This window comes from Phalacrocorax aristotelis, chromosome 4 (genome assembly GCF_949628215.1).
Source record: "Phalacrocorax aristotelis chromosome 4, bGulAri2.1, whole genome shotgun sequence".
Taxonomy (NCBI): domain Eukaryota; kingdom Metazoa; phylum Chordata; class Aves; order Suliformes; family Phalacrocoracidae; genus Phalacrocorax; species Phalacrocorax aristotelis.
In genome coordinates this window covers 6,602,164-6,624,206 of record NC_134279.1, presented here as the reverse complement: position 1 = coordinate 6,624,206, position 22,043 = coordinate 6,602,164, and the positions used below count along the sequence as shown (strand labels likewise).

Below are 22,043 nucleotides of genomic sequence, written 5' to 3'. Positions count from 1 at the left end.
TCCAACCCCTCGGTGTCTTACAGGTGTGGGAACTAGCACATGTCTTTGGAGCCTAAGTCAAGTTACTGGCAGATAGCAAACTGCTGAGTTTTCTAATGTAATAGACAGCACGGCCTCCTTAATGTGTGTTTGATTTTTAACGTGTTTACAGATGGCAAAAAGTAATGGAACCAACTGGGAACAGTCTCTTTGGTTTCTTTTGTGGTCTTTCAAAGGACTTGATATTCCATTAAATCTGTGTTGATGTATTTGCTGCCTGTCTTTGTCTTCAGTCTGTTTTAAATGCTGCTTGTCTTATATTTATATTTAATATGCATTAAGTTACTTAGTAATTATAGTTGCTGGAAAGTAAAGTTTCTTGTGATTGAGTGACATATAACTCTATAACCAAGATGTATTTCTCCCAGATACACTTAGTGGAAGACTTTCACCTGTACAGTAGAAGAACTAGCGTGACATGGGGTTGCCTTGTTTGTAGATTTCAGTAGATGTACTATAAGATGATTGAGATTCAAATAACCTGCCTCATGAGTTGTTTTTCAGCCTGTGAAATCAGTTGACTTTTGCTGTAATGGAGAGAGAACCTTTTATTACAGGATGCTCTTCCTCTCTTCTTTTATATTAATTTTTTTTTGTTGTTGTTGTTTGGAATGAATTAGTAGCTGTCTGTCTGGTATCCCCCAATGTTGCTGTTCGAGATACAAGTGATTTCTGAAGAACTCCGTCCTAATCAAGAGGGCCTTAAAGTTCATGTCCCTAATGTCAAGTAATGAAAGCTACGCAATCTGTCCTGTATTGAAATGATGTCTCATTTATTCTTCCTTCAGCTGCAGCATAATATGTACTACGTGAGATGAGTTTTTTATGATGTAATGAGTAATTTTATATCACTTCAATGTCTGTTATAAAAATAAAGAATATCCCTATCTGAAGAGAGTCAAGTGCAAAGCTTGAAACCCAAATTGTCAGCTGTATATATAATTTAATGTGTTCTCTTTCCTATCCCATTTAAATTAACACTTGTAAATAAAGTAATCAAAAATTCTTCACTAAAAGAGCAGTGACAGTTATAAGGACAAGTTATTCAATAGGCTGATAAATCTTCAGTCCAGAGCTGAGTGTTGAAAGTACAGTGTGAAAAACAATGAGAACCTCTGTATGTAACTTCCTTCAAGGTGGTCTTGCTGTTGACCATGCAGGTTGGATTGGGAGTTTGTGATTATTTGTTTTTCAGTTTCAAAATAATTCTTTTATCAGCAAGGTGCTCTAGCTTTAAAAGCTTGATTTCAAAAGACAAGCTTAGGGTATGATTCAGTGACAATTACAACATAGTTCTCACGATCAATTCTCTAAATGCAATCTGATTCTAGCATTTAATATAAACTAGATAGGATCCAGTATGCAATTTGTGTTGACTGAAATCACTGAGAACTTTGCACTTTGAAAAATTGTTGTCTGTCACACTTCAGATGAACTGGTGGCTGAGTTCTGTTTATATGAGGCAGTCAGAAATCATACGCGCAAATCTCTGTAGAGAATTTTTAAAGCTCTGGTTCAAGTTTGCAACAAGAAAGGTTATACTAGGTTAGGTAAACTATTTTCACTACATTTCATAATGTAATAACATTCCATGAAATTATAAACCTTTAAGAATAGACCCATTTATGAAGATTAATTTTGTTAGGTAACCAAATTATTGTTTGCTGGTTTAGAAACCACTATCACAGATGTCAAACTGCAAAATAGGTGTCTTATTCTTGCAATCATGAAAATACCCAAAGGTGAATTGGGCGTTTTTAAGAGTAACTAGTTAGGAAATAGTAAACTTAGGAAGTGAAAAGTCAGTTTATTTTGCCATCAATAATAAGATTTGTTTAGAAGTTTTAGAAGAAAATTGAAAGAACGCCTGTGGCTAATTCCTTAGAATCTCTGCCTGATGTGATGGTATATAATATATAATGGTGACAATAGTGGTCAATGTCAATACAGTTAAAATACTCGCCATTTCACTTTTTTTAAAGCTATGCTGAAGCTTTCATTCCTATTTTTCCCCACCCCATGTAGACTCACACAGGAGAAAAAGAGAAGATTTGCCCATATTGTGGACAGAAGTTTGCAAGCAATGGAACACTGAGAGTTCATATTCGAAGCCACACAGGTACAGAGTTATTTATAATCATGTATAGAGAAGACCTTCTGAATATGTAACAAGGTATCTCTAAGTATGTCCGCAATCAGAAATGCAAATTTATGGGTAGGCCTAACACAGCACCTTTTTTCAGCCATTTTGCCTGCTTAATGTGTAAAACCAGATTTTATGCTCAACTGTAATTGCCTGACTGCATGTGTGTATATATATGAATAGTTAGTTATATGTATATAAACTATGAGTCCATTCATCTCTCTGGCTGCTAAGGCGTTTAGAAACTCTGCTTTTGTATTTGTGTAAATTCTGACCTTATCATAACCTGCATGTTACCCAAATTCGAGTTTTCTACGTTCAGGATGCTCTTAAGTAAAAATTTATTTTCTGTTGTAACATCTGACTCATTCTGCTGATCTCCTAATATTCCTGGGTCTGAGTTACTTAACTTATTTTTTTATTGCCACCCAGCTTACGTTTCTGTTTCCCTATCATATTATATATGTGCTTCTGTAAACACACTGAAAATAAATCAGTCATGTTGTCCTGCTGAGAGGTTTCATTTTGTAAGCTCACACTTTCATTCAACTATGTGGCAGGCAACTGAAAGGTGGTTTTTTTTTTTTTTTGATAATTTGTAGCGAACACATAATGGTATAGATTTGCCTTTGGTAGTCAAAGCTTCAGTTAACAAATAGCCTTCCTATGATGTTCCATTCACTTCACATAAGCAAATCTGGTTTGCAGGGAGATAATAGAATTGGTGTTTTTAATCATTTGGCTTCTGCTATGTTTGGAAAAGTCTTAACCACTTCAGTCTGTCAAGAAGACCTGTTAATATTACAGGCTTTACTAGTTTTTGAGATGCTGCGATTTTTTAATTTGACTGCTGTAGACACTAGCAAATTTTTATCGTGGTCCTGCAGCCAGGAAAAAAGGCTGAAATTGACTTTTATCTTTAGTTTGTATTCTTTACAGAATTCATCTTTGGAACATGTATCCCTCATAGCAGCTATATAAAAACATCTACATATACGCCTGCATGTACGGATTCTGCTCAGGTGGTTCATGTATACTGTATAATCATAGGCACAAAAGACACTGAAGGTCAAAGCTGTCAAGACCCAGAATCGCAGTGCAGCACTTCTGTCCGTTCCTTCTCTTTATTCTTGTTCTTTCTTCCGCAAGTCCACCTTATCAACTCCTTTCAAAGCCCTTCCTGGACAATCTCACCTGTTCTGTCTTTGTCTTCAGTCCTCAGTCCTGTCAGCTGTGGGTTTCTCTTCTTTTTTGACTTCCTGAAGATGTAGACAAGGGGAAGAAAAAAACCCCACCAGCACTCACGGAGCATAGTGGTATGAGGATTTAGAGAACCCTTGGGCACTGTGCCTTTTGGAAGGACCAACTGCTTACCCACCTGGGCTGTCCTTTAATGAACTGGGTAGACAGGAGTAAAAGGAAGCAATTAAATAGTATTGTTAGTCACTCAGCACATCAGTCTAGGCTTCTAGGAATATGGCTGCCTCAATTTCTAACCTGTGTTAACTTTTTTCATTGTTATTTTGCTGTTTTAATTATGGATATTTCTTTACCTTGACCTGCCATCCTATGAGAAGCTACATTACCCTTTAATTTTCTGATATTTTGGTGTAGTAGACTTTCATAAAAATTAGAACTTTTATAGGTTTTTTTTCCCAATGCTTAAAGGAATATCAGAATGTTACTCTAATTCTTTATTAATGATCTATGGAATCACATTCCAATGTTTTTTGCAGGCAAGTCGTCTTTATTGCCTTTACTAGTGTGGTGCTTTTGTTTTTTCTGATTTCACAGACCCTTTTCCTAAACTTCAGGTATGTTTTCTGTGTACTATTGATGTCACACATCAGTTTGCACAGAGTAGAAGGGCTCTAGTTTTTCAAGTTGATAGCACAGATAGCTCTTGGGGAAAATGCTTTATAGATGTCTGAGTGAAAATGCTTTTCACACATGTGCCGCTACCAGTTATATTTAATGTTTCATCTCTCTCAAGCAGGCTTTCCTAAATTTAGGAGTTAGGCTAAGGTGGGTTTCATGAAACCACACACCAGAGACCTCTAACCTTGACTATAGAGCCTTGCAAAATTTGTAGCCGCTGTTATGTGAGAAACAGTAAACTATGACATTTTGAACTTACTCGAAGTAGAAAGGTACTGAAGATTTCCAGTAGTTTGTAAATTAAATAACAGTGGGAGAAACTACCTTGCAAGATGATACGGGTTGGAATTCCAGGAATATGCAGTGTGAAAACCACTTATGAAAGAATAACACTGCAGAAGAAGGAGGGAACCTTTCAAGGCCTTTTTCTCTATCTAAAAAGCTGGAAGCCCTCATATTAAAGGGAGTTACTAATTCAGGAAAAATGCCTTGCTAAAGTAATTTATAACGACATGTGATAAATAAACTCTGATCCTTTCCTCTTCCAGTCTAGCTGCCGTGCTGATGTTAATCACATTTTTGGTGGAGAATTTTGTGATTCACATCCTTCACTCTGAGAATCAACTGAAATACATTTTCATCATTGTTTTTGATGTCATTCTGTTACAGTTCCTCACCATTTCTTGATTATCCTCATGAAATGTGGAGGGGAAAAAAAGGGCAGGGGGAATTGCTGCTAAGTTGTGACTTGTGGTTTAAAAAGAAAATCTGTAAGTTATATGGCAAAATGCCTTGTGAGGTTTAGTGAGAAAATGCCATGGTTAGATTCATGTTGTACTTCTGGAGAGGTGGTTTTGACTGGTGCTGTACCTGAAGACTTCAGCCAAGTTGTTAACGTTCATTATACCTGCAGACTAATCACAAGAGGGAATTGTTGTCCAATGTTCAGCAAGCCTGAGGAAGCATAGCTTTCTGAGAAATAACTTGTATCTTTTCCAAAGAAAGTAAGGGTAGTTGGTGAAGGGAATCCATGTCAGCTGCAAACAGTACAAAAAAAGCTGAGTACGCATTTGATGGCTTTTAGTAATAAAGTTCACTGCATCGTGAAATCCTTTACAACTTTTCAGGCATTTTCTGAGCAGTCAGAAATTTTCATCAAACAGTGGAGTCAGAAACTTATTTTATTCAGTGATGAATGTTCAGTTGCTAAATGTTGCGATGTCGAATACTTCATGCTCTTGGTATCTATTAAATTCTGTGGTTTTGAATTAATCAGTTCAAAACTGTGCCCTCCTTTTTTTTTTTGGGTCAGGCTTCAAAGTATCACTTTTCAGTCTGAGCTAGAGGTGAAACAACCAGCCACTGTCTGTTTTCAAGAGATGATTCATCTTTGTGAACAGGCCTTCATCTGGGGCTAAGCTTTTGGTGCAAATAAGCAGTACGCTCTAAGTGTAAATATTGCGAAGACCTTCGTGTCTTAGTGATTCCACCTGGTTAAGTTTGAGGTCCTGGTGCAGACACTTGTGTTATTCCCTTTTTTTTGTGCACGTGGTCAGCTAGACTTTGTTTTTATTACTACTTTGTATAAGAGGCTTTGTTCTGTATTTACAAAATAAAGCTAGGAAGAGTCCTTCTTTTAAAAGGAGTAGTGTATCAATTTTTATTTTTTTTTTATTTATAAAGCCGTTCTTTATAGAAGTTGAGGTTCTTGTGTACCCTCCTTGTTCTGCTTTGGAACTGTATTTTTGATATGCTTAATAATCCGTATACAAAAAGAGAAGCTCAATGGGTTTTTTGGCTTTTATTTAATACGCAGCATGTGGTCTTCAATGTTGTTACTCACAGATATATGCATGCTTCCTTGATAAGCAATTTTTCCCTTCTTTTATCTAAGAGTAAGACTCTGTAAATGAGCCCTGACAGTACTTTGCCTTTTGCAGAAACTGAGCTGGTTTGGGGTGAGTGAACATGTCTGCATGTGCATGTATAGAGGGAAGGGGTTGATGTCTGCATCTGAACCTAGTATATTGCTCTGTAATTCATCATCTGGGTTTCCAGCCTTGGCATGACAGAGACAGCACTCTGTAGGTCAGCTGAAACACTATAGCACATTCTCCCTCTGCTGTATCCTGTTGGTTTATGACTTCTTAGGGTCAGGGGGAGCTGGGGTTAATTCAGCAAAAGAATCCTCTGACTGTGATGTAAATTCCTTGGCTTGTTCATAAATTGTGAAAGAAATTCTATGGTCTGCTCCTCAGGCTTGAAAACTGGGGGCCAGGAGGTTAATTACTTCCCTTAAAGTTTCAAGCAGCTTTTAGTGTTAACAGTTACTGGCTGTGGTTTGTACAGCTTCACAGTTGCCTTTTACATAGGTATTTATATATGTTAATTGCTGTCTTGTGTGTGTATGTATGTATTTGTGTGTGCCTATGTAATATGTGTATGTATATGTACACACACACGCATTTAATCTGTCTGATATTTATACTGTTGCTTTCCTAATTACTTGTATCCTAACACCTTCCATCTCTGGGATGTAAGCACATCAATGTGTGGAACAATGGAAGTTGTTGAGGTAGATTTACAGGTTAATTTATTTTTGAGTTAAGAGAATTGAGCATTTTAACTGTAATTCTGTCTTTCTATGCTCTCTTTTATCTACTCTGTTACACAGGGACTGGTGGAGGGACAACTGATGACCATACATGCCTTCCAGAAAATGCTTACATGTGCAAATATAGGTTAAAAAGTAACCTTATTTTCCTTTTTCCATCACAGTCAAAGTCCTGATAAAAAGCCAGTAAGATATCTGTGACTTTACATCTGTTCTAAATGTTTTCTGAAAAGATTAATGTTTCTATTCTATACGATTTAAAAGCCATGACTTAATGTGGCTGTGCTGGTTTTGGCTGAGAAGGGGCTAATTCTCCTCACCGTGGGGGGTCGGCTACCTTTCCAGCTTCCCGCCCTCTGCCGCGTGGCGGGGGGGGCTGGGAGGGGCCGGGCCATGGCGGGGGCGGCTGACCCCGACTGGCCAATGGCATGTTCATTCAATACCACGTGACACGATGACCAGTATATTAAGCGGGGGGCAGTTTGTGTCTCGGGAGCGGCGCGGCGCTGGGTCGGCGGGCGGCTGCGGCGCGTGCGGTTGGTTTCGGCGGTTCGTTCCTCCCCCCACTCCCTTCCCCCCTCCCCCGGGGCTTTGTGCCTCTCGTTGTTCTCCTTTACATTGCATTTCTACTGTTGTTTCTTTTAATTTTAATTATGAAACTGTTCTTATCCCAACCCACGAGCGTTACCCTTCTGATTCTCTCCCCCATCTACCGGTGGGGGAGTGAGCGAACGACTGTGTGGGGCTGAGCTGCCGGCTAAACCACGACAGTGGCATTCTTACATTATATTCTCTGGTATGTGGAAAATGCAGCTTTATTTTGTAAGCATGAGTTAAGAAGGTTCTTTGTAAATTTGCTTCCATGCACGTGAATAAAAGACAAAACCAAGTGATTACATTAAAACAAGAAAAAGCATTCAGACCGTGGACTTCCACATCCTTTGTGTCAGCACAGGATATGGAACACAAGCTTACCTTTTCAATTTCCATTTCCATTAATTAATGACTGTTTTATAAGCTCGTGAAAACACTTCATTGTACTTGTCCCCTGTAACTTTAGGTGCTGCTTGCCTTCTTGAGATGTCTCTCATCCTCTGCATTGAGAGCCTGATGTTATGGTCCTAACTTTGCCATTGTAGTCACATTTCTACTATTTGATTAACTAGGAATATGAGCATATTTAAAATCATACTTGAGGTCCAACTGAATAAAAATTCTAGGCCCAAATTTTGCACTTTCATGTAAAAATTCCTAAGTAACCAAACAAACCGTTAGTTCTGTGGTATTAATAAAAATCTTTGGTAAACAGCAGTAGTTCAATCATCCGTGAACATGAGAGACTTGAAAGTAGTAGGAAGTCGTGAGTTGAAATGCAGTATAATTCTTATTTATTACTGTGTGAAATACGTGTCCAAAGTTTTAATAGCTAAACAGGCGACTGTTGGTTCATGTACATAAGAAATAATGTATAGCCAGGGTCCTCATTCTAGCAAATCTGGCAAATTACCTTATAAGTAATTTATATTTTCTTACATTAAAAAAAAAAAGATAAAAGGGGTGCTCAAAGGAACTTCCTCTCATATCACTATGAAGTATGTGAAAAAATGTATCTGTATCTAGTCAGTGAACAGCTTGCAAATGTCTACAGATAGGTTGTTTCTATTCAATAACTTATAAATGATCTCTCTTTTATCTACCAAATTTAAAAAGGAGCTTGCAGAAGGCCTCAAAGGTAAGGATTCTGCATTTCTAAACCTTTCAGTTTATACATCATTGTCCTGTTTATCTCCAGACAACAGTTAAATCTTTAATAGTACCTGTAAAGTTTCATGCAGCTGTCAGCTTCTTGTCTGCTTCCATGACTGAAGAAATGTTCTTATAAGGGATAGATTATTTGAATGCTAGTGATATCTTTAGATCAAATGAATTACTGATTGATTAATGCATATATTTTAAAAGATTTGGTTGGGAAACCAAATTGCTTAATTCCACTGATGGATGCAAAGAATTAAACTGTTTTATTCTTTAAGTGTCTGGAGTTTTTGTTGTGAGGAAAATCTTAATACCACTGTAGAAGTGATGAGAGTCTGGAAGTAAGTAATAATGGTACTTATTTCAAGCTTTACTGTACAGATTCAGATAGCCTTCTTATTTTTCTTATTTTGTAGGGTCATTTACTAGTTTTAACAATTCATTTAGCTACAAGTAGCTAAAACCTCAATTTATATCATAGCAATTTTTATGGACCAGATAGGACACACATTTTGACTATTGGTCTTAACTACAGTTAATCTGAATTCTCTGAATAAACCCAAAACTTTGCAGAAAACAAACCTTCCCAGCTGTGAAAATACTGCTTCTGTGCCTCAAAGAATAAGTCATGGTTAAGTACTTACAAGAAAAGAGTATTAATAGAAAAATAAATGATTAAAGCAATCTGGTTTCCCCTTGTTTTGAAAAGAATAGCATTCAGGTTTTTTTCTTATTAAACATGTAACCATTTTCAGTGAATGGTAAAATGTGTTTGGTTAACTTTACATAAAAGCAATTCTAGTTGTCCCTTGTGCCTGGAAAATAGGAGCTTGGTTAGAAAGCATTCACAAATACACAGGCTTAGTGTTGTTCATCATCAGTGAAGGAGAAAAAGAAAGGCAGAAATATTTAACCTCTTGTCTTCAGAGTCTGCCAAGTTTGAATGTTGGTTAAAGTGAAGAATGTGTAAGAAATGTCTCTAATAGACCTATACCTGAGAACTGTTTTTCTGTTTCTCTCAGACAACAGGACTCTCCTCCTCAGAGCAGTCAAAGAGCTATCCCTTTCTTTATGTGGCTGACTATGAGTGTAGAATTACAGGTATATTTGGGGTTTCTGGGCCTTGTCTCCACTGACATCCACAAGTATTTTATCTTTGAAATCATGAAGTTGTTTGGTTCTTGGCATGAGAAAGCTCCTCCTGTTTTTGTGTTTGTGTGTTTAATGGTTGAAAATCAGGCAGGCCAGAATTTTGTATAGGTCCTATCACTGTTCTTATTGTCTAGTCCAGGTATTGTAAAGAGAGCAGCTAGCTGCTGCAGTTGGCCAAGTTTCTGGATTACTCTCCCATTATTTTCCCTTCCTAGAATCCCTGGTCAACATCATAAAAATGCTTAAGAGACCTGGGGTATTGAATGCTTTTGAAAATGCTACTCGGTATCTAGAAAACAGCCACCTCTAAGCAAGAGGAAATTTATTATTTTGAAGAAGCTTTTGTCTTCTCAAGGGCCATTTGACATGCTGTACAACACCAAGGTAATGAAATTTACTGAATATTTTCTTGAAGTGTGAATCTTTCATCTGCAATAATTGGTTTTCTGGCATTTTCCAATTTAAGTTCTGTTGAATTCTCTTGGTTCCTTGAGTTCCTATTTAACTTAGTTCCTATTTAAGTTCCTTTCATGGGGAAGAAATTGAGTTCTGTGTATTTTGTTTCTTTGTGTGTACATATTTGTATAATACATTAACTGGATTGTGTACCGTTAAGGACACAAACTTCCTTTTTAATTTGGTGGGAACACCGTGTACAGAACAGCAGCAGCAGAGGATAAATGTGTAAAGCTGTCAAACGCTCTATATGAAGAAATAATGTTCTAAAGCATATGTCACAGGTTATAATTTTGTTATATCTGTTAACCTTTTGCCCATCGTTACTTGCTGTTGAATGCTGTCATCACCCCAGGTTATCTCTGACTGAAAAAGCCCTCCTGCAATTCCCATTCTGGGCTGCCCTGTTGATCACCTGGTATGGAGCGCTGCATGTGTGATCCAGATGGCCCCCTTGCCTCCAAATTCCTCCCCAGGTGAACTGCTGCCTTTCCACCACTGTTGGGTGATGGCGGAGTCTCCCTTCTTCCCCTCTCCACCACCCAGCCTTAAGTTAGGCCTTTAAAATGGATTATACTTTACCATAAATATTGTGAAAATTGACATTTTGAAATAATGCACTCATATATATATATACACATACACACTTCTTTTTTTAAAGAAATAGTCGTCTTATAATATGACTAAATTTAACAGAATTAAATAGAAGTAATGCCCATATAATGGTTCGAAAGAGCTCTATGAAGCTGCTTCCAAAACTGAATGTAATAGTTCATCAGATGCATACTCTTGCACGCTGTTGACCATCTTCTCTGTGCATCTGTTTCTCTTCCTAGTTTTGCTGGTCCCTTCAGACACTTCTATTACAGCCTCTTCAGATCAGGACTACTTCTTTGTTGTGTGTTTCGTTTGTCTCATTTGACTGGAATATATTTGTCACCTGTTAAAGTACATATTTGTTTGATCTTACCTGAGGTCATTGTTTCAAAGTAATCACAAATATTGGTGTTTATATCAGGTTTCTGCCTGATTTTGTAATTAGCTTTTTGTGGCTAAATTGACTACAGGGAATGCAAAATACAGTGTGAAAATAGCAACATGTATGACTAATGTGAATTACTGTGTCTCAAAGTTTTTATTAAATGTCTAGCCACAGCCACTGAAATCTTGAAGAACTAATATGTATTTGGTTTTGTTTCTTAATTGTTTTGCTCCCAGGGGTATCTGAGTTTGGGAAATCTGAGTGCTAAACTCACTTCAAATACTGCCTTATGGCACCTTAAATTGCAAATGTCTCATAGGAAACTGTCCAGCCTAAGTTGAACTGGAATGGAAGAATCTGGTGTTTAACTTTCTGTGCTACAATAAGATCCAGTAGGTTTTATGATCTCAAGCTAGAGATGTATGCACTTGAGAAAAAAGATATCAACTCTATCATGACATGTTTTCAGATCAAAATCCCATATGGTTTTCAATCATGGAATTGTTTTTCATAATCCTTGTATTAGGGTTAAATTTATTTTTATTATGTTAAAAGCTTTGTTTTTATTCATACAGAATCTGAAAGTAGAATGTCTAGACTTTGAATTATATTAAATCCACTGCAATTTATTCAAGGATTACTTGTTTGGGGTTATTTGTACGGAAGTGCCATTAATACGTTGAGCAATTTGTTCTTGAACAGCAGGGACGTGACAGTCAGCTGTAACTTAAGGGTAACCATAGCGTTTATTTACATCTGTCTTACTTGAATGTTTTGCTATTTTAATGGTAGCAATTGTTCTTCATTATTGTTGCATTCACAACACTACTTCTGGGCATGTTGGCTGGACAAGCTGTCAAATTAAGACGTATTTAATATGCCTACAGGATTTTGATACTGTACTAAAGTAGAAAGCCTGGTGAAATATTTTAGTGAAAAGTGCAGATCATAGTCTCAGTTGTGGTTTAACAGCAGAGCTGCAAACAATGACACAGAAGGTCAGGCCTTTCTTCAGATGCTTTCCAAATGTGAAGAGTTAGGAGTAAGGCTTCATAGTATCTTTGAAAGTTAAAAGATTTTTTTTTTTAATCCCCCACATTATCCATATTTTAAAAATATAGTTCAAATTAAGACCAAAACAAACTCAAAACCTACCCACCCGCCCTTACTTTACAATACCTTACTTCTAATACCTTTGAAAACTTACTTTACCATTGACTGCAATGAAAAGGCATTTTAGTTAAAAACGGTGCACTGATTTACTTCAGGATGATAACCCTAGTAAGGATTTATCACTGCCTCCAAGCATAAAGATATTTATATGTTCTATATAAAAATATATAAAAATGCAGAGTGCAAATGACACAATTGTTAATCGACATCAACAATTTTACCTATGGTGCACCCCCCTCCTTAGTATGATGTTGTCACACATTGACTCCATATCTCATAAGCATGTTTCTAGCAGTAAATCCAAGAAAAAATTGTAGTTTGTCATAGGGGAAATAGCTTTCATTTTGATGCTTAGTAACTCCCTTTTGTGAGGACAAGTGAAATAGAGACACATGAGTTGCAACACCATTTCGTTTGCTCGTCTTAGTTGTTCTTACTTTTAATCTCCTTGTAACAGCTCCATTCCTTTTCTGATCAGAGAAGTTTTACATCTGAAAAACTCCAAGTATTTATTGTGTGTGAGTTGATCTGAAGCTTGGTTTAGTATTCCAATGCTTGTAATTGATTTTTGGTGGTCTTTGCAGACAAATGTGAAAGCATTGATGGATAATGACACCTTCCTGGGAGCTTTTATCACATCCCAGTTGCTCTCCAGTTTTTCTTAGTGACAATTCTAAACTTTGTTGAAGCACAAAACCCTCTCATTTGTGGACACTTGCAATAGTTCTGTCTGAAAAATTGCACTTCAGCAAACCTTCACGTGTGGGAGGAATATATTTAGCATTCATTATTTCAAATCTGTTTCTTCTCTGGTGTTATCTTACGCCATTTTCATCTCACAGTATTAGAGAAAGGGTCCGCTGCTCCTGTTCTTCTTACAGGACTTCAGACATGTGATCTGAATGAGTTGCCTAGGCTCCCGATACAGTAAATGGAGAAAAAGATGCATTGGCTGAGGCGAGCAGTTCATCCTAACTTTGTTTCTAATCTTTTAATTTCACTGGGATCCAGAACAACTAGTTAAAATTAGGCATTGTATTTTCACATGGTTGATGTTAAATGAGGGGAGTCTTGCTCTTGTTCACAGATTAAATCGTTTTAAAAGACAAGTTATTTTTAACTAAAAACTATTATAAAATATCCATGTATTTCTTACACAGTGGCACAAACTCGTCTTTGGACTAGTTACAGAGAGCCTAAGAAATTTATTCCAATAAACTTTGCAAACAGGCTTGTTTCAAGTGGTCCACAGTTAATTTTGTTAAATCCTAAAACTCTCTGAGGTAGAAGGTAGGTTGCACATTTAAAAGATGTGTATGCACAAGGGAAATGGTCACTTATGTAAGCGCAAGGACACTTGTATATATTTTGGGTATACGGGCTACAAAGATTAGGTGAAAGAAAATAACAGAAAAAGTAAGAGCAACAGTAAAATTACTTGGGGTCATCTTTTAAATTGTTTTACCGACAATTATTAATGACAGAAGTGCATGAGAAGTTGTTTATATAATTTATAAAAATAGGATGTCACCAAGCATCAGTGTCAAGTCAGAGCTTGTGGTCTGTGTCACATAGAAAATTGATATTTTTGAACAGCAGAGATTTTTGAAATTTTACAGTACCTAGCAGCTGCTTGAAGCCAGGCCTTTTCAGGTGTAACACGTTGATATGAAGTCATACTGTTGCCCTCTACTGGCATCTGCTGAAAGCTCTTAAGGTCTTACTCGTGAATCACCATGGTCTCCATGGTTAATTTCTGAAGGACACTTTTAATACATTTCAGACAAACTCAAAACCATCCTTTGAAAGCAAAAGTCTTTATAAAAAGGAGTAGTCTCGGGGATGGGGGAGAGAAGAGGGAGGGGTACAACTCCTACCTGTCAACGCTCATCTGCTTACAAACTGCTGAAAGCTTTAACTTCTACATTTAAAAGCCCTAAAACGTAAAAATGTCAGCTGAATTAATTAAATATTTGAGTACTGACAATTGTTGGAGTGTTTGAATTTGAGGCATGGATTAAAGATATCGAGGGTCATGGGAGAGAGTATCATATTTCAGACTGCTCAGTGAAAACACAGCTATAACACAGCAATTGTTGTCGTCATCCTAACAACAACAACAAAAAAGCCACATTCACACAATTGTGCTTTCTGAGGTGGCAGAATACAAGAGAGAAAAATATTTGTATTTCACAAGTACTTTGTTACACAGTGTTTTGTTGCTGTCACTAATAGAGTTATCTAAACAGTAATAAAAGACAGAAAAGTAGAGAATAGTTTATCTACTAAATAGGGTTTTTTAAAATCCCCTTACTTAAATAATCATCTGAACTCAGCTTCCCTCAAATCTCTATACAGCCTGTGACTATATGGGGATTTTTATGTACAACAGTGACTATCAGCTTATCAGCGGTACTGTACTCACATAGGTCCTTGTGAAGAGCTGTTCCTTTAAGCTGTCTCCATTACATACTTTTTGTGATCCTTTGCCATCTTGTTCCTCAGAGAGAAAATCCAGTATCTTCCCTCTGAGCAGTCATGGAGGGACCCCTCATGCGGAGAAAAGATGAGAAGGGGGATGAGGCTTCTTCTCTCCAAGTCAAGATTAATATCCCTGTTACTAGTGACCGTAGAACCTAAAATGCCTATCTCTGTCATTGCCAGACTCTTACACTCTGATCTTTGGTGTATCAGTGAAATATGTGTCTCTCTTTTTTTTTTTCTTTCCTTTTTTTTAACTGTAAAATGTAGTTGATCTTACTTACGTATTTTCCAGGATTGAGTATGAGTGTTTGTAAGTGTTTGACATTTGGACTATGTTAAATCTCTCTATCCATGCAAAGATTCTTTCATGAGCGGAAAGCTGTGCGTTGACTTAGAATAGGCTTCACTTAACTTGTATTTTCAAATAAAGGCTTGTTACACCTTCAGCACTATGACTGTGTAGAAACAATTCCATTTCATTAATAGAAAAGCAGTTATTGTGCCTTAATTTGTTGAACTGTGTTTCTGTACTAGAAACAACCTGATATTTGCTCTTAAGGCATTGAATAGAGAAGGAAGAGGCAATTGACTCAGATTCCAGTGCATTGCCAAAAGAGTTAAAAATTAAAATGCCCTTGGGGAATTAGAAAGCTTTATTACTTCTTCCAAATTAAGGAGCTAGATTAGAAACTCTTCACTCCTTGGTTCTGAATAGCTCAGTATCCATATTACACTAATGTGAGTTTGGAAAAATTGATGCTAAATGACACCAGTTTAATGGAGCATTAAACTAAATACCTATAAGATATGGGATGCTGCAAGGGAGACGCTAAGATCCTTTTGCTTCCATTTCAGTCATAAATTTCTGCACAAAAATTGCAGAAACTTTTGATTAACTAGCTTCTAACGGTTCAGATACAGCATAAAAAAGTCTAGATTTTATATTTCATTGGGATTTTTAGAGCCAGAGGGCTCTAAAAATGACCAGATGTGAAATAGAAGAAATATTTGGGAGCAGTTAATGCCGAACCATAAAAGTGACCATGTGTAAGTCACTGCAGAATGTGGTTTGAGCAAGGGCAGTAGGTGTAGTTTTTGATTTTTTTCTTTCCTTTTTTTTTTCCCCAAGGCTCTCCATATGATATATTGCTAAAACAAAGCCAAGCAGCAGAGAGTAATATTTTGATCTAGCCCTGCATCCTGCACAAGTGGACCTTTATTTGTAATTTTCCTAAAGGTTAGATCTCTCCTTGTTTGAACTGAGTGTGAAGAGAAAGACACAAAAAAAGTACTTCTGTTTGACAAATAACCATGCTGCAAGGCCTTCATACACTGAGGCCACATTAAAGGATTCTAATGCTTCTCTTGTTTTCAGGTGAGCGTCCTTACCAGTGTCCTTACTGTGACAAAGCTTTCAGCAAGAATGATGGATTGAAGATGCATATTCGCACCCACACAAGGGTAAGTCCTACACAAGGGTATGTGTAGCTTAGTTGTTACGGTTACTTGAGGATTGTCTATGAATCATGTGTGGCAAAAAGTAAATAATTACTGTTTGTGTAGAGATTAGGCTATACCAACCAAGATATTTTATACTTATCAAAATAAGAGGCACAGATTCGAGTCATTAACTGTTAAATTTAAATTATGACTCCTTTACTGACCTTTTATTTTTTCTGTGTTTGATTTCAACATATAGTTGAAATAATAGCTTTACTAACTTCTTCTTTAACCTGTGGTTATTTATAGATATAAATTAATGTTTGTGATTGTTTACTGAGTAAGCAGTTCTGTAAAAGCTTCACTGTTCTTGAAACTTCAATATTCAGGGCCTTGATTCTTACTATGTCCTTAAAATCCAGTCACTGTGAGCCTTTGTAGAGGCTGTACTTTACTAACTGATGACAAATATTAAGCCACAAAATGACTTTATTTAATTGAAGGCAAAATAAAAAGGCAAATGGCAGATGCCTCCAGATTATTTTTGAACCTTGAATCTCAGTTTAGCACAAAGGTTCCGAGTTTTAGAGAAAAGTCTTGTCATGTATGTCTATTTATAGAGGACAAAGGTGAGATCTTGGCCCGCTCAGCCAGCAAAGAGATGGAGGGCTGTCTTCAAACAGCCAGATGCCAATCCCTTAGCAAAGGGAGATCTCCAGGTGAAGTTAAGCTGCTCTAGCATTCCATATACTACCTGCCTCTGGCCTCCCCATCCACTGTAAGAAAAGAAACAACACGTTAGAAGTAAACTGTAGCTCTTAACTTTTACTGCTAATCCCTTGAGAGCTGTTACTGCTTACAGAAGTCAAGGCAGCATTGAGGACAAACTGAGAAAGATAGGGAGGGTGAGAGTTAAATTAGTGGTTTCCATATGCAAATCTGCACACAGAACAGCTTTCTCAATAAGTAAAGATAATATCAAACCTGTTTGTTTCTGCTGTTTTCTGCTATTCTACCTAGGTCTTGAGGGTATTAACTGGAGGTCCTAGATAAAGTTTTAGCTCAGCTCCCCAAACTTCAGTTTAGAAGTTATCAGTAGTTTGTGCAATGGTGGTTCACTGGGAGCAGGCTAGTCCCATGTTGTTAGTTGTTTCTCCTTTTTTTCCAGCTGCTAAATCACTTTACTAAGTGCTATAAAATCTTTTCTGTTGTTACTGTCCCATATTACTGTTTTTGCACCAGGAGAAGTTTCATTACCATATATGTTCTACATGGCTGTGAGTGGGAGGAGCGGTAAACAAGACCAGCTCTGAAACAGCGCCAATTTTAATTTTTTCCTGATTTGTCATACAGTTTGACTGAAAACAACCACCCCCCTAGCCTCTGTTGGAAAAAAACAGAGGGAAAAAAGACTATTAATAGGCCTTTAGAGCCTGTAATGATGTATTTCCGTTGACGATTGTGATTTACACCAAGTGATGATTTCTTCCAAAATGCATGCTCATGAGTGAGGTTAGAGAACTTTACAACCAGTATCTTCATTGACTAAAAGCTGTAAGGTAACTGTTAACAGTTATTTACAGCAGAATTGCATATCCTGCAGCCTTAGAAAAATGCAGTACTTCAGTGGAAGAAAGCTGTGCATTTTTTTCTCGATGATTTTGTATATTTTTTGACAGGCATATACATCAGTCCTGATTACCGGCACAGTGCTGATAATAAAGTGCTTGGATATATTATGTTAACAATTTTTTTTTTTAAAAGAAGTAATTTTGAAGTAGATATTTTAAATTGCACTGAATAGAAAACTTGTAGTTGCTCTTTAGCCAAGTGTACTTTCTTGGGATGTTTCTTGCTCTTAGCTATACTCTGAAACATAATTATGTACCTTTAGTAGAGAAATCTTTGAAATTTTCAGTCTGGCTCCAAAATGCTTCTATGAAATTGGAGTGAAAGACAAACTGAGGACTTCATATTAATGTTGAAACAGGAGGAAAAAGAAAATAATTTAAGCAGTGCTTATGAATGACAGAAGAACAACCATTGTTTGTTATTTAGCTAATAGGAAAGGGAAGATTTAGGAAAGTAGATTTTTACAGAGTGGAGATTTCTTCTTAATGTATGTAGATGTCGTAATTAGACTTTGTATTGCACTAAGAACATACTAAAATTTGATTTAAAATGTCTCAGAAGATGTTCTGCTGTATCATGTAGTCAAAATCTTATCCTTACAGAAAGAACTCAGTTCATACCAAATGTGATACGAGTGTTTCCATATACCTGAGCTGTCATGATCATCTAGATCTGAACAGGTCATAGTTCGTTGTCTGATTTTTCTGTGTAAGTGTGCTAAGCAGGCTGCCGGAAATCTTTACAGTTATACTGGAGGATTAAAATATGCAGGCCCAAAATGATCTTTTTTTTAGACCTTGGTTTGGGGTTTTGATTCTTTTTGCTGTCATGCTGTTTATCTGCTACTCCTATTCTGAAGCTTCACAGTGAAGCTCATTCACCTGTGATCAGCATTTTATATTAATTTATTCCCAAATAAGTATTGTTTACTTTGAGGTAATAAGAATCAATATTGATAATGTTAACATCACTAGCTCATTTTGAAAACTGAAGTTTGTTACTATAACCTTGCATCTCCCAAGTTTCCCTCTTCCTTACACTTCAACACCTTATTCAATATCTAAATAAAATGGATAGCTAAAAATTTTGAAGTTGTAGGAGGGGAAAAAAGTTGACGAGTAGTATTAATAAAAACAATAGAACAGAAAGCAAAGCTTATTATGAACTTTCACAGATTTTAAAGTCAGGAGTGTTTATGCTGAGTCTGTTCTTCTGCAGAACATTATCGATATGGTACTGTAGGATAATAATCTGTAGTTTAATTGTTCAGATGAGTAAAATTATAGGTATAGGGGAATAAATATGCATTTTAGGTGGTGTGATTCAGATGTAAGTGAAAGAGAACAGAGTAGTGAAGGGAGTTTGGGTATTTGGAAGGAATAAGAAGGAAGAGGGAGGGAGAAAATACTGAGAGGTAAATTGAAAAGAGGCTGTTATTTACAAGGGCACTTACGTGCTTGGCAAGAACAGGAAGATTTATTGAATGTTTGTTGTAGGCTGATGCTTGTCAGGAATGTAGTGGCTGACATTCAGGATCTTACTGAGAGACACTGAAAAACTTAATTGATACTTGTGTGTTTTGTGTTGTTTATATATGATTTTTAACTTAGTAGTGATTTGAGAGAGACAAAAAATCTAGAAAAATATTGTCCAGGAAATTAAAAAAAAAACCCTTTTTAGTAGAGAAAACAGCTGTTTAGTATGTAGGCTATGCAATAGTTGTGTATTATCAAGATCACCTGCGCTGAGGTTTCTCTGAACCACAGGAATGCTAGCGAAGCTGAAATCTGTGCCCTGTCTGAGATGCAGAACTCCTGACAGTTTCTGCCATGTACTTGAAGACCAGGCAGGTGTGTCGTTACTGCCTGAGGTGTTCTCTATTTTCCTGTTCCCTACCATTTCATTCTCAAGCAGGTACATTCTATGGTGGGGTTTCTCCAGGACTCTTGCTCATTCAGTCAGATTCTCTCTTTGTTTTGTAGAGGTGATTAAGAATTATGGATACTAAGATGGTGTCCTTTACGAGGTTGATAACCTAACATATTTGTATGTAGTACTGTTTGTTGGATTTCCAGCTTATAGCATTTCAACTCTTTACCTATGAATAATGTAAGCTGAACTGAAAATTCTGAGCTATTCACGTATAGGTCTTTTTTGAAGTGAATGCATGTAGTCACGTTGCAGCACCTCTCTGGTGCTAAGGGTAGTCATGGTCTAATCCATCATTCCGGAAATCAGGGACTATGTGTATGTTAACAAGTAGTACAATGCAGTAGTAGGTGTATGTAAAGTGAAACGGTTGGTGCTGAGGACCTGATGTTTATCTTTTATGTGTTTCAGGGATTTTACTGCAGATTATGTGTAGTGTGGTCCTATGGACCAAATGCACACTAGCACTCCCTGGAATGCATTAAACCTTCTGGTGTGATTTTTTTCCAAAAGGGATCCAGGTCATGCAGTCCAAAACATTTTGGTTGGAAGTATGCACCAAAGCATGGTTAACAGGGGACATTTGAGAAGGGTGCTTCAGAAGCACCTACCTGATCCGAGTGTAAACACTAAAGGAGATATATTCTAACTATGTAAGAACTTTTCCAGTGAGGAAAGATTATACCTGTGCAGAAATAGCTTGAAGTTCCTTGGCATGATACTAATTCACAGTAACTTGTTCTGTGATCCCAGGCCATTTAAACAAAGACAAAACTAAAGATTAGGAAATAATGAATGTAGTGTGTTTGCCAATGTTTATTTCTGTCAGTTCTAAGAACAAGAAAAGTCAGGAAGTCACACCTGGAAGTTCTGTCTTCAAGCATCAGATCAGTTGACTTTTCAAGACAAAAGATTGTAAGGATGTTGGCTATTCCTTTTCTAACCATTTCCTACATATACATTTTGTTTTGAAATTTATTCTTGCATGCAAAATAATTATTCAAAGAATAACAAGATGCATAAATCCAGAAGGTATTTGTATCGGCTAAGCCTAGCAATGTGGAAATAAACATCATCATAGCACCCTTCCTCAAGGGCTGTTCTTGTAAATATCTTGAAAAAAAGAGTCTGGTCTTTTGGCCAGAAAAATTGTGAAGTAGCTTAAAAGTAATAATATGACATTCAACAAGGAAAATGTCATTGTAGAAATTAAATCTAGATATATTTTACCAGTGGGATTAAATGCCAAACCTGATCCTCTGGATCAGGGAAGGCTGCTGGAAAAATCATTGTAGAAAGTTGATTAAGGTCTGGCAGCTGCTAAACTGAGTACAACCTGGGTGGCCACAGGTGTCAGCTCCAACTCTGCAGTAAACAGAGAAGGTAAGCCAAACTCCTTACTGACAGTGCGAGAAGAAAATACCAACCACCTAATATTAAAATGTCACCTGAGCACTGATTTGTTTCTATGCAATTAGATGTGTTTGGCTTGAGGTTTTTTTTTTCTTCTCTTTTTCCTTAAGAGGAAGAAATACAACAGCCTAAGAAAACATAAATGAGGAACTCATTCAAGTTCTTGATTAAATGAATTTAAAGACCATATTAGCTTTGAGGAAATACATGCATGCCTCCAACCTTCACAGTGCGGTAAACTTCAGCTCTTTCCTAAGGCTTTATTCAGTGCCTGATGTAATATTACAGAGTTTGAGCGTAGGCATGCAGAGAAATTATTGTACGTGACTGCAATATAATTGTTAATGTTTGGGAATATGTTCATTGATAGGTGCCCAGAGTTATTGTCGTGTCAGATTGATGTTTTTATTACTTCTGAAAATGGTAGTTTCATTACAGTTTGTTTCAGTTAAATACATGGCAGTGGTGGAAAACAGAAAGGGTGGAAGCCATTTCCAAATTCTTTTTCATCACTTGGTTTGAATATTTCATATTTATACTTGGAAGGTATAACAGACACATGTAATCTTTATAGCTTGTTTAAAATCTGACTTCTGGTGGTTGGAAAGCTGTGGGCTGTAATGCTCAAATTGTATGTTTCTGAGATAATATTAAAAATTAGAGAAATTGCAATGTATTAGTAGGTATGTTTCTTTTGTGCGTAAGTGCCTACTATTTAAAAATGCATTAATCTTTAAGTATGCTTTAAAAAGCACCAAATGTTCAGAGATTATACTGAAAGAAGTAGACCAAATCAAGTGATAAGCATGTTTTTGTAGCTCTGCTACTAACCTTACTTGTCCACGCTTGAAAGGCTTGGCCAGTGTGTTGTTTTTTTTTTTTAATATGTATATACATGTGTGTACACACACACATATATATATAAATAAATGTTGTATGGAACTGGTCAGTAGATT

General features: G+C 36.7%; 1 protein-coding gene across 10 annotated transcripts in view; it reads left to right on the top strand.

Moving 5' to 3' along the window:
• The window catches only part of PRDM5 (PR/SET domain 5), an 88,540-nt gene that overhangs the window by 52,246 nt on the left and 14,251 nt on the right, over positions 1 to 22,043 (top strand). For 8 of the 10 annotated variants that reach the window (XM_075090158.1, XM_075090162.1, XM_075090161.1 and 5 more), the window contains 2 exons: positions 2,065 to 2,158; positions 16,049 to 16,134. In XM_075090158.1, coding sequence (XP_074946259.1) covers positions 2,065 to 2,158; positions 16,049 to 16,134 — 180 coding nt within the window. Of the gene's footprint in view, positions 1 to 2,064; positions 2,159 to 6,734; positions 9,528 to 16,048; positions 16,135 to 22,043 lie in introns of those variants that run through there. The other 2 variants (XR_012660169.1, XR_012660168.1) reach the window with 2 other exon arrangements.